This window comes from Bos grunniens, chromosome 4 (genome assembly GCF_055505025.1).
Source record: "Bos grunniens cultivar Pamir isolate PY7600 chromosome 4, Bosgru_T2T1.0, whole genome shotgun sequence".
NCBI lineage: Eukaryota > Metazoa > Chordata > Mammalia > Artiodactyla > Bovidae > Bos > Bos grunniens.
This window is the reverse complement of record NC_141168.1, coordinates 682,637-694,919: the sequence shown is the minus strand read 5'-3', so window position 1 is coordinate 694,919 and position 12,283 is coordinate 682,637. Positions and strand designations below refer to the sequence as shown.

General features: G+C 47.4%; 1 protein-coding gene and 1 long non-coding RNA gene across 26 annotated transcripts in view; one reads left to right on the top strand and one right to left on the bottom strand.

The window, feature by feature from the left end:
- Positions 1–7,951: 7,951 nt before the first annotated feature.
- LOC147373356 (uncharacterized) lies at positions 7,952–10,977 on the bottom strand. Of its 2 annotated transcripts, none has more exons than XR_015161822.1 (2): positions 10,555–10,977; positions 7,952–8,906 (listed from the first exon to the last, which is right to left on the bottom strand). It is a non-coding gene; the product is annotated as an uncharacterized LOC147373356 (long non-coding RNA). The 2 variants fall into 2 exon arrangements; XR_015161823.1 differs by having other exon boundaries at positions 9,355–10,936.
- Positions 10,978–11,131: 154 nt separating this feature from the next.
- Positions 11,132–12,283, top strand: part of DYNC2I1 (dynein 2 intermediate chain 1) — a 47,936-nt gene continuing 46,784 nt past the window's right edge. For all 24 annotated transcript variants that reach the window (XR_015161821.1, XR_015161820.1, XM_086394630.1 and 21 more), the window contains exon 1: positions 11,132–11,248. Coding sequence is in view for 22 of the 24 variants with exons in the window: in XM_086394630.1 (XP_086250756.1) it covers positions 11,234–11,248 (15 nt within the window). In the remaining 2 variants the exon portion in view is untranslated. The remainder of the gene's footprint in view (positions 11,249–12,283) is intronic.

Here is a 12,283-nt window from a genome sequence, read left to right as displayed (position 1 = left end):
TATGAGAAACTGACTCATTTGAAGAGACCCTGATGCTGGGAAAGATTGAAGGCGGGAGGAGAAGGGGCTGACAGAGGGTGAGATGATTGGATGTCATCCCTGACTCGATGGACATGAGTTTGAATAAACTCTGGGAGTTGGTGATGGACAGGGAGGCCTGGCATGCTGCAGTCCATCGCATCGCAAAGACTTGGACATGACTGAGTGACTGAACTGAACTGAATTTGAGCAGCAAAGTCAAGAATGATGTTGACAGATTACCATCCAGTGAGTAAAACAGGAACCCATGAGTCCATACCAAGGTAGGTAGACAAGTGAGTGTTGAATATGTAGAAATAAATAATTGGGAGTGATGGAAACGGAAAAAATCACCATTTAGCAGGCATCATGGGGCTGCAGTCAGTTATTAGTGGAGGCTAAGGATGGTAGGTGGAGGCCTTAATACCTGTCACAAGGTACTCTTCAATCTCAAAGGGAAAAACTGGCAGATGTGACCTAGTTGGGGTTGGGGGCCAGGGTGAAATTTTGCGTCCTGACTCCACAAGTGGAGAGGAGCAGAGCAGCATGCCTGGGGCATTTCTGCCAGAAAGCTTGGTCCAAGTGTGGCCTGGGAGCTCATCAGACAGATGGGGTGTTCAGGTGCCCTTTTTTCTACTGAGAAACTGTAATTATCTCAGATCCCAGGAGACTGAAGAGACACAACTCCTTGCAGTGTATGCTCCAGAGTGGGATCTGGGCCACAAAGGAAATACCCTGGGGACAGTCTGTGGATTAGATAGAGTTGTTTCAGTCTTTACTTCTTGAGTGAGAGTGCTGTAGAGGAGAGGCTGTCCTTATTTTGGGGAAATAGGTACTGGAGTATTTCAGGGTGATGAGTAATCATATCTGAAAGCCTTTGTTAGATAACTCAGAAAAAGACTAATAATAATAGGTAAGCTCAGCTGGTAGACCAGCTGGTAAAGAATCTGCCTGCAATTCAGGAGACCCTGGTTCGATTCCTGGGTTTGGAAGTTCCCCTGGAGATTGGATAGGCTATCCATTTCAGAACTCTTGGGCTTCCCTTGTGGCTCAGATGGTAAAGAATCCCCCCGCAATGCGGGAGACCTGGGTTCTATCCCTGAGTCGAGAAGACCCCCTGGAGGAGGGCATGGCAACCCACTCCAGTATTCTTGCCTGGAGAATCCCCATGGACAGAGGAGCCTGTTGGGCTACAGTCCATGGCGTCGCAAAGAGTCAGACGTGACTAAGCGACTAAGCACAAGCGTGTGTGTGTGTGTGTGTGTGTGTGTAGAGAGATGCTTGCTAAATGAGAGATGGGGTCAGGCGAGGGGAGCACATGCTGTTGAGGCTCACAGTGGGGATCTGGTGGTGGAGACTTTTGTGTTCAAATGTTTTCTCCAAATTTGAAGTTAGTTCAAAAATTATTTTTGAAAGTCCCTATTTCTATCAAATGGCCAATTTAAAGTGCAAGTTTGATTGAATCTCTCCCCTGCTTATAAACTGTTCCCTTTTCTTCTCCTGTGAAGTTAAAGACCTTCTGCAAGCAAGCAGAGCTCTTCACAGTCTGACCTGTGTCTCGCCTCACCCAGGGTCTGCTCCCTGCACCGTCACATTGCTCCCCACTTGCTCTCGCCAGACCTCACTGTTGTCTGTCTCTCCAAGCCTTTGCACCTGCACCACTGTTCTCTGTGTCTGGACTTTTTCCTTCTGTCTCTATGCAAAACTGCCATGCATCTTTCAAAACCCGATTTGTATGTCTCCACTTCTGAGAAGCCTTTTGTTGTAGTGAGTTAATCTTGTCTATACTTTACGCTTGTCTCCATGATGAAACTTATCCACCGAATACAGCTCAACCCTCAGGAGCCCCGAGGAAGCTCTGTGCCTGTGAGGGGAGCCCTGGTGTTCATGGGGAAGTCTGAATTAGGCAGTACACTTGAGAACCCCCAACTGAAGCCATGTATCAAGTCACAGCCATCTTTCAGTGTTTACCAGTAATGAAGATGCGCTTGCATGATCTCTCTGGGCCCTCTGCTCAGGTCCAGGAAGGCAAGTGAAGTGCTAGCTGAGTCCTCTTGGAGGGCCTCACCTGAGATCCTCTCCAAGTTCACTGAGGCTCTAGGACGCAGGTCCTGATTTGTGGGGCTGACAGTCAGGGCTCTCCCTGGGCTCCCTCCATGTTGCCCCTCCCCGTGTCACAGCTCACTTTATGTTCTCAGGACAGCAGAAGTGTCTCTCTGAAGTGTCACCTCCTTTGCTGTTATGTCCACTCAGGGCAATCTCCTTTTTGACTTACTTGATTAAGGAGCCGTGGCTGTGCGGGCACAGGAGGGCCTAGAGGAGCTATCCCACGTTGAAGGTCAGGACGGGAGGCGGTGAGGAGATAACCCTCATCCAAGGTAAGGAGCAATGGCTGCATTTTGCTGGAGCAGCCGTGAAGAGATTCCCCATGTCCAAGGTAAGAGAGGGCAGACACACTGAAACCATACTCACAGAAAACTAGTCAATCTAATCACACTAGGACCACAGCCTTGTCTAACTCAATGAAACTAAGCCATGTCCATGGGGCAACCCAAGATGGGCAGGTCATAGTGGAGAGATCTGACAGAATGTGGTCCACTGGAGAAGGGAGTGGCAAAACACTTCAGTATTCTTGCCTTGAGAACCCCACGAACAGTACGAAAAGGCAAAATGATAGGATACTTAAAGAGGAACTCCCCAGGTCAGTAGGTGCCCAATATGCTACTGGAGATCAGTGGAGAAATAACTCCAGAAAGAATGAAGGGATGGACCAAAGCAAAAACAATACCCAGCTGTGGATGTGACTGGTGATAGAAGCAAGGTCCAATGCTGTAAAGAGCAATATTGCATAGGAACCTGGAATGTCAGGTCCATGAATCAAGGCAAATTGGAAGTGGTCAAACAAGAGATGGCAAGAGTGAACATCGACATTCTAGGAACCAGCAAACTAAAATGGACTGGAATGGGTGACTTTAACTCAGATGACCATTATATCTACTATTGCGGGCAGGAATCCCTCAGAAGAAATGGAGTAGCCATCATGGTCAACAAGAGTCCGAAATGCAGTACTTGGATGCAATCTCAAAAACGACAGAATGATCTCTGTTCGTTTCCAAGGCAAACCATTCAATATCATAGTAATCCAAGTCTATGCCCCAACCAGTAACGCTGAAGAAGCTGAAGTTGAATGGTTCTATGAAGACCTACAAGACCTTTTAGAACCAACACCCAAAAAAGATGTCCTTTTCATTATAGGGGACTGGAATGCAAAAGTAGGAAGTCAAGAAACACCTGGAGTAAGAGGCAAATTTGGCCTTGGAATACGGAATGAAGCAGGGCAAAGACTAATAGAGTTTTGCCAAGAAAATGCACTGATCATAACAAACACCCTCTTCCAACAACACAAGAGAAGACTCTACACATGGACATCACCAGATGGTCAACACTGAAATCAGATTGATTATATTCTTTGCAGCCAAAGATGGAGAAGCTCTATACTGTCAGCAAAAACAAGACCGGGAGCTGACTGTGGCTCAGACCATGAACTCCTTATTGCCAAATTCAGACTTAAATTGAAGAAAGTAGGGAAAACCACTAGGTCATACAGGTATGACCTAAATCAAATCCCTTATGATTATACAGTGGAAGTGAGAAATAGATTTAAGGGCCTAGATCTGATAGATAGAGTGCCTGATGAACTATAGAATGAGGTTCGTGACATTGTACAGGAGACAGGGATCAAGACCATCCCCGTGGAAAAGAAATGCAAAAAAGCAAAATGGCTGTCTGGGGAGGCCTTAAAAATAGCTGCGAAAAGAAGAGAAGTGAAAAGCAAAGGAGCAAAGGAAAGAGATAAGCATCTGAATGCAGAGTTCCAAAGAATAGCAAGAAGAGACAAGAAAGCCTTCTTCAGCGATCAATGCAAAGAAATAGAGGAAAACAACAGAATGGGAAAGACTAGAGATTTCTTCAAGAATATTAGAGATACCAAGGGAACATTTCATGCAAAGATGGGCTCGATAAAGGACAGAAATGGTATGGACCTAACAGAAGCAGAATATATTAAGAAGAGATGGCAAGAATACACAGAAGAACTGTACAAAAAGATCTTCATGACCAAGTTAATCACGATGGTGTGATCACTCACCTAGAGCCAGACATCCTGGAATGTGAAGTCAAGTGGGCCTTAGAAAACATCACTACGAACAAAGCTAGTGGAGGTGATGGAATTCCAGTTGAGCTCTTTCAAATCCTGAAAGATGACGCCGTGAAAGTGCTGCACTCAATATGCCAGCAAATTTGGAAAACTCAGCAGTGGCCACAGGAATGGAAAAGGTCAGTTTTCATTCCAATCCCAAAGAAAGACAATGTCAAAGAATGCTCAAACTACTGCACAATTGCACTCATCTCACATGCTAGTAAAGTAATGCTCAAAATTCTCCAAGCCAGGCTTCAGCAATATGTGAACCGTGAACTTCCTAATGTTCAAGCTGGTTTTAGAAAAGGCAGAGGAACCAGAGATCAAATTGCCAACATCCGCTGGATCATGGAAAAAGCAAGAGAGTTCCAGAAAAACATCTATTTCTGCTTTATTGACTATGCCCAAGCTTTTGACTGTTTGGATCACAATAAACTGTGGAAAATTCTGAAAGAGATGGGAATACCAGGCCACCTGACCTGCCTCTTGAGAAATTTGTATGCAGGTCAGGAAGCAACAGTTAGAACTGGACATGGAACAACAGCCTGGTTCCAAATAGGAAAAGGAGTACATCAAGGCTGTGTATTGTCACCCTGCTTATTTAACTTATATGCAGAGTACATCATGAGAAATGCTGGACTGGAAGGAACACCAGCTGGAATCAAGATTTCTGGGAGAAATATCAATAACTTCAGATATGCAGATGACACCACCCTTATGGCAGAAAGTGAAGAGGAACTAAAAAGCCTCTTGATGAAAGTGAAAGAGGAGAGTGAAAAAGTTGGCTTAAAGCTCAACATTCAGAAAACGAAGATCATGGTATCTGGTCCCATCATTTCATGGGAAATAGATGGGGAAAGAGTGGAAACAGTGTCAGAGTTTATTTTTTGGGGCTCCAAAATCACTGCAGATGGTGACTGCAGCCATGAAATTGAAAGACGCTTACTCCTTGGAAGAAAAGTTATGACCAACCTAGATAGCATATTCAAAAGCAGAGACACTACTTTGCCAACAATGTTTTGTCTAGTCAAGGCTATGGTTTTTCCTGTGGCCTTGTATGGATGTGAGAGTTGGACTGTGAAGAAGGCTGAGCGCCGAAGAATTGATGCTTTTGATCTGTGGTGTTGGAGAAGACTCTTGAGAGTCCCTTGGACTGCAAGGAGATCCAACCAGTCCATTCTGAAGGAGATCAGCCCTGGGATTTCTTTGGAAGTAATGATGCTAAAGCTGAAACTCCAGTACTTTGGCCACCTCATGCGAAGTGTTGACTCATTGGAAAAGACTCTGATGCTGGGAGGGATTGGGGGCAGGAGGAGAAGGGGACTACGGAGGATGAGATGGCTGGATGGCATCACCGACGTGATGGACGTGAGTCTGGGTGAACTCCGGGAGTTGGTGATGGACAGGGAGGCCTGGCGTGCTGCCATTCATGGGGTCGCAAAGAGTCGGACACGAATGAGCAACTGAACTGAACTGAACTGATTAGTAAGCTAGTCCTCGGTGTGAAATCCCATCACATTCTCAAGGAGAAGGGACTGTGGAGTTGGGGTACATTTAGGGTTCTGCCACTATGGTCTCTTTGTGGACTGAGAGAAGAAAGGGGTGCTGATGGGCCATCTGAAATTGCAAAAGGGGCTGCAATTATGGTTTCAGATCGTTGCTGCTGTTCAGTTGTGCCAACTCTCTGTGAGTCCTCGGACTGTAGCCCGCCAGGCTCCTTTCTCCATGGGCTTGTCCAGGCAAGAATGCTGGAGTGGTTTGCCATTTCCTTCTCCAGGGATCTTCCCAGACAATGGATAGAACCTGGGTCTCCTGGATTGGCAGGCAGATCCTTTACCACTGAGCAGCATGGCAGCCTGGTTTTCCATGGTAGCAGATGATTTATGAATTTACAAAGGAAGGCTATAATTTTGGTACTGCACCCATTTTTATTTCTAAATGCTTATAGTTTAAGCATTAGTCTGTAAGAGCAATAGTACCCTGCAAAAGTAAATGGCAACCCACTCCAATATTTTTGCCTGGAAAATCCCATGGACAGAGGTGCCTGGCGGGCTACAGTCCATGGGGTCGCAAAAGAGTCACAGGACTTAGCAACTAAACAACAATAACAGAGCCTCAGTTCAGTTCAGTCACTCAGTCATGTCCGACTCTTTGTGATCCCATGGACTGCAGCACACCAGGCTTCCCTGTCCATCACCAACTCCTGTAGCTTGCTCAAACTCCATCGAGTTTGAGTGTCCATTGAGTCGATGATGCTCGTGGTGCTCATTCTCCAGGGTATCTGACCTTGCAATTACAAAAGTCCATCACAGTGACAAAGATGGATGGAAAGGCTACAAGCCTTCTTTCTTGTCCAAGACACAAGTGCTGCCATCACTAAGTCTCCGGGGCTCAGAGAGGTAGGTAAGAATTAGTAGGTGGAAGGATGCACTTTACAGAGCCCAGAGTGCAAAACGTGAATTGGGAGACAGCAGTCAGGGATGTCCAAACTGCTCTGATAATCCTTGCATAGCCTCAGCCCTGATCCTCAGCCTGTGGGGTTTGACTTTTGCTGCTGGCCACTCTGCTTCCTGGCGTGCTGCAGTCCACGGGATTGCAAAGGGTTGGACTTGACTCGGCGACTGAACAACAACTTTCCTTCCTGCAGTGAGGCTGCCTCTCTCATTAATTTCCAGGTTGGAAAAAAAAATGAAATCAAAATTTCCAGTCAAATAAACTAGATTGAACCAAAAAAAAAAAAAAAGAGCAACAATAATAAAAATGTCAATAACTTACATTTATTGACTGCTCAGCTTTGCAGGTACAGATGCTCAGTACTTTATAGAATTACTCATTCAGCCCTCGTGATCCCTGCAGAGTAGGTGCCCTGTGATCCCGCTTCGACGCAGGTGGTAAAACACCCTGCTGGTGACCTGAGCTCAGACTTCTGACCAGCCCTTAGTTAACACCGCAGGCAAGTTTCACATCCACACACCTCAGTGACAGTATTGTGATGTGACTTCTGTAACCAAGTTATTAATGTGGGAAAAATTTTTTTGTTTTTACCACAACCTGCCAGAGTGAACATACATCCCTATTTTTATATATGTTTTGGCTGCTCTGAGTGGCAGGAAGGATCTTAGCTCCCACACCCCCTACAGTTGAAGCTCTGAGCCTTAACCAATGGGCTGCCAGAGGAGCCCAGAACATACATTTTTAAATTACAGGGACGAGGATATGGGGGACTGAGGCAGAAGAATCAGAGAGAGATGGAGCAGAGGAGGCACTGGGGGAAGCAGAGGTGTTGCAGATCCAGGCAGAGAAGCAGCCTGTATGAAGGCCGCCAAGCTACCACCCAGTTTCTGGGTGTCAGGAGTTCTCCACCGGCCCAGTCTTCAGCGCAGCTTTCTCTTCCCATGTTAAGGACTGATCACTGCCTAATCTAATGCTTTATCTTTATATCAAACCTTCCAAGGCCCTGGACAAATTGTTCCCCTCCCCCCCAGTCTCATCTCCTGCCATCCACCCATGGCATGTCCCCTGCCCCTACTCACACACCCTATGCTCCAGACCTGCACTGCCTGGAGTGAAAGCCACTGGCCACCTGGGGCTGTGAGCCCAGGAAAAGGGGCCAGTCTGAACCGAGGTGTGCTGTCAGTATAAAAAACACTCTGGACTTCAAAGACAGTATAAAAAAAGTATAAAACAACACAATATTTGAAACATATTTTCTGTGACAAAATGATAACATTGGTATATACTTGGTTAAATACTATATTTGATTTCATCTGTTTTTCACTTTGTAAAATGTGGCTACTAGATAATTTATAATGACTCTGTGGCTCGTATTATATTTCTATTGGGCAGCTCTGCTATAGACAAGTTATTACATTTCCTAAACCCTCCAGACCCTTCCCTCCCTTCCGGTGCCCTTGCCCCCACGTTTGTTCTTGCCTAAGATGTTCTCTGTGCGTCTCTGCCTGTAGGTTGTTTGTGCTTCAGGGTCCACCTGAAAGGAGGCCCTTCCCAAACTCGTTCCTTTCCTGCAGGCAGACTTTGTCACCTCCTCAGTCACTGCGTTTTTATGAGTCGCTCTTACGCTTTCATGTTGTTTAATTACTGTTTGCAGTTATGAGAAGCTGGAGGTCCAGGCGGCGTTTCTTAGAAACACTTCTTTACTTGGTTTGCCAGGTCTGAATCGTGGTGTGCAGGATCTTTGATCTTGCTGTTCCACGTGGGGTCTGGGTCCCTGGGGGAAACCAGGCCCCCTGCACTGGGAGTGCAGTCTTAGCCTCTGGACCACCAGGGATGTCTCCCAGGCAGTGTTTTATTCATCTGTCTTCAGCATTGAGTTCCCACGTCATCAAATAGAGAGTCATCTAGTGAATACAGTGATAGAAGAACTATCACAAGATAAAATGTGATTGGCAAATGAATTGTTTAGAAAAGAATTCTTCTAAGAGGTCCAAGGAGAGAAAAACTGTTTTAACTTCCTCTATGGATATTTATTTGGCACATATGGTGGGGACGGTGAGAGAGGGGAAATAGCACTTGCAAAGACCTGTGAATATGGTGCATCTGGGGAACCCTAAGTCAGTCTGCTTGGTGACAAAGAGTGCAAGTGGGTGAGAGCCAGATGGAGTCGGAAGCAGGGCGTTGAAGTGTGTCACTTGTTGGATTGCTGGCTGCAGTGGACGATGGATTGGTCAGGCTGGAGAGGGAAAAGACGGAGAAGAGAAGTTAAGACACAATGATCCTGACAGGAGTGTATGGCTACTCTCAGGAGGGGAGAGAGGAGTTCCAGGGCCAGGCCCAGGGCATTCATGCAGTTGGTGTGTCCATGACTTCATCTAACACTGTAGCTGACCGCCTTATCCTCAAGGCTGAAGCCTTTCCAGTATCAGCTGTTTCCCCAGCTGACAAAGACTGACCCAGTGGTTAAGAGAATTAACTGCTGTCAGATCATCCACCAGCCTAGCTTTGAGCTCAGGCAACTAAATTAATCTTTCTGGCCCTCAGGCTCATCCCCTGAAAAACAGTAACATGCCTGTCTCACAGGAACAGTAGGCGAATTAAATGAATTACCAAGGGAAAAATGTCAAGTTTGCTGCCTCCCTTGGAGCAGTCCCTAAGTAAATCATAGCTGTCACTGAAATTACCTTTCCTATTCTTGTTTCCTGTTTGGTTCTTCCTAAATGCTGTAGTGAAAATGAAAAAGGTAGTACTGCAAAGTTCAAAACCAGAGAAGAATTAAATATAAAAGGCCGATTGGATCTGATGATACTAACTCCTCTGAGGCAAGCAGCCAAGAAAATGGCTTTTAATCCGGAGGGAAGTAGATCCATAAACCATAACAGTTTGTGACTCAAAACACAACATCTGCAAAACTGCATATCTACAGCAAAACCATGACATCAAAAGTTGTTCAGTTGCTAAGTCACGTCCAATTCTTTATAATCCCAAGACGAGCACACCAGGCCTTCCTGTCCTTCACTCTCTCTCAGAGTTCGCTCAAATTCAAGTCCATGGAGTCGGTGTTGCCATCCAACCATCTCATCCTCTGCCACACTCTTCTTTTGCCTTCAATCTTTCCCAGCATCAGGGTCTTTTCCAGTGAGCTGGCTCTTCCCATCAGGTGGCCAAAGTACTGGAGCTTCAGCCTCAGTCCTTTCAATGTAGTCAGGGTTGATTTCTTTAAGATTGACTGATTTGATCTCCTTGAAGTCCAAGGGACCCTCAAGAGTCTTCTCCGACACCACAGTTCAAAAACATCAATTATTTGGTGTTCAGCCTTCTTTATGGTCCCTTCATGGACCACAGCCTTGTCCTGGGGAAGGGGCTTAGACAATTCAACGAAATTATAAGCCATGCTGTGCAAGGCCACCCAAGATGGATGGGCCATAGTAAAAGGTTCTAACAACACAAGACACGGTCCACCGGAGGAGGGAATGGCAAACCGCTCCAGTATTCTTGTCCTGAGAACCCCGTGAACAGTGTGCAAAGGAAAAAAGACATCAAAAGTACAGACCCCCTAATAACACGCTCACGGATGCGCTCCTTAGCACAAGATTTGAGCCCTCTCTCTCTCTCTACCGGTAAGTTAAATCTTTTCTAAGTAACACTGGCAGGCTAAACTGACGCGAAACACTTGGCAGAATCAGAGCTAAATGTCAGTTACAATGCGCATCACGGGAGTAGGACCCATCCCTCTCTAGTCTTGCATGCTTAAGGTTGGCTTTTGTGTTAACCTTAAAATAGTTGTGATAAAATATTATAAACGTGAGATGCAGACTAGTGCCTTAATATCTCAGTCCCCTTCTCTCCCGTTTTGTGTAAAAGTTGAAATTTTCAACAATTACTTTTTCAGACACTTCGTGATTCCTACCAATCCCGCACGGAGTCAAAGGGCAACCACGGGCAGAGGAACTCGAGCAGTGCGCGCCTCCGCGGAAGGAGAGCGCCCTCCGCCGCCCGCCCGGACAGAGGCTGGGTTCCGCTCCGCTTCAAAAGGCGGTTTGCCCGTTTCCCTGCAGCAGCTCCCGTTCTGCCCGGCTGCTTCCCCGCCCAGAGAGCCGCCGGGCCGAGCTCCGGCCGCGCTCTGCCCTGCTCCGCACCCTTTTCCCCTCGGTCCCACGGGAATCCCGGCCCAGCAGTAGCTCTGGGCTTCTCGGGCCTGCCGATCGGTTGCTAGGAGATAGGAGGGCGCAGGCGCGCTGGGGCGGCCGCGGGGCACGCCGGCCCGGCGGTCGCTCGGTGCTCTACTGCCTAGGCTGTCGGTTGCTAGGAGGAAGGGTGGCGCAAGCGCGTTAGGAGAGGCCGCGCCGCGGCGCCGTCTACCAGTTGCTAGGAGGAGGAGAAGCGCAGGCGCGCTGGGGGCGGCCGAGGGGCAGGCCGGGCCGGCGGTCGCTCGGTGCTCGGCTACTCCGCCTGCAGGTTGCTAGGAGGCGGGACGCCGGTTGGGGGAGCGGGAGGCCGAGCGTCTCTTCTCTGGCCTGACCGGCCGGAGGGCAACGCGGCCTCCGGGGCCTGCGCGCAGCGATGGAGCCCGGGAAGGTGGGTGCCGACACCAAGCGGGCAAGCCCGTGTTCGCCGGGGCCGCCTCCTCCTCGGGGCGGGAGGCGCCCCGGGGCCGCGCTGTGGGACCTTAGGAAACCTACCGACGTGTCTTACTTCCCAACGGATACATCGGGGCAGTACGAGTAGGGCTGGATGAGGTTCTAAACGTTAAAGTGCTCAGTAACTAACGCAGTAACTGAGCTGTCTCGTTCTGCTTGTCTGTGGATTCCCGTAAAAGATGAGGACTGACTTTGCATGCATTTGCCTCCCTTTTTTTGTCTTCTGTCATTCACTTATAGTGTTAGTAATATCGATTAGGAGTTAGAGCATCAACTTCCTGACTTCTGTCGTTTTCTGCACCGGTTCTTTACATTTTAATAAGTTATTCTGTCACTTGTTTTCTCTGATTTGTTTATAGGAAGTTTTAAAAGTTGTGTTAACCAAAATTGTAGAAAAGGAGACTTGATTGAGGTTAAAAGGTGTTTATTTGGCGTATGTTACGACTGCAGCTTGGAGATACAGATGCAAACTCTTGAACTGTGTTCCCCGGTTGCACAATGGGGGAGGCTTATAAAGGCAAGAATTTACAATGTTACTTTTAGCTGCTTGAGTTGTTTGTCAAGAATTGTCACTGGAGCTGGGAGGAGATCAGGGCTTGCTTGGGGTCCTTGCAGCTGCTAGGTGCTGTTCTGATCGCTGGTGGTGATCTTGGGTGTGGTGAGACAGTTCAGTTTCTCAGTGCTGTGGGGTAGTGTCTGAGACCGGATCCTCAGTGCTCACCCTTTTTGTTTGCCTGAACTGGGGTCACTTCATTATAACATCTGTTTGTCGTCAGTTGTCATATAAGCAGAGTTCACGCAGAGTTCACTGCAGAGCTAAGTTGTGTGCTTGGACCAAGGGAGAGAGTGCAGTCGTGCTGCTCAAAGAGCCATGTGGGCATGTATATACCTAAATATATGTAAGTAGCACGGGTTGGTTTGTATAAGTTACATTTGCATAAGGAGGTTGGAGGTTCTGCTGTTTAGGCATCTC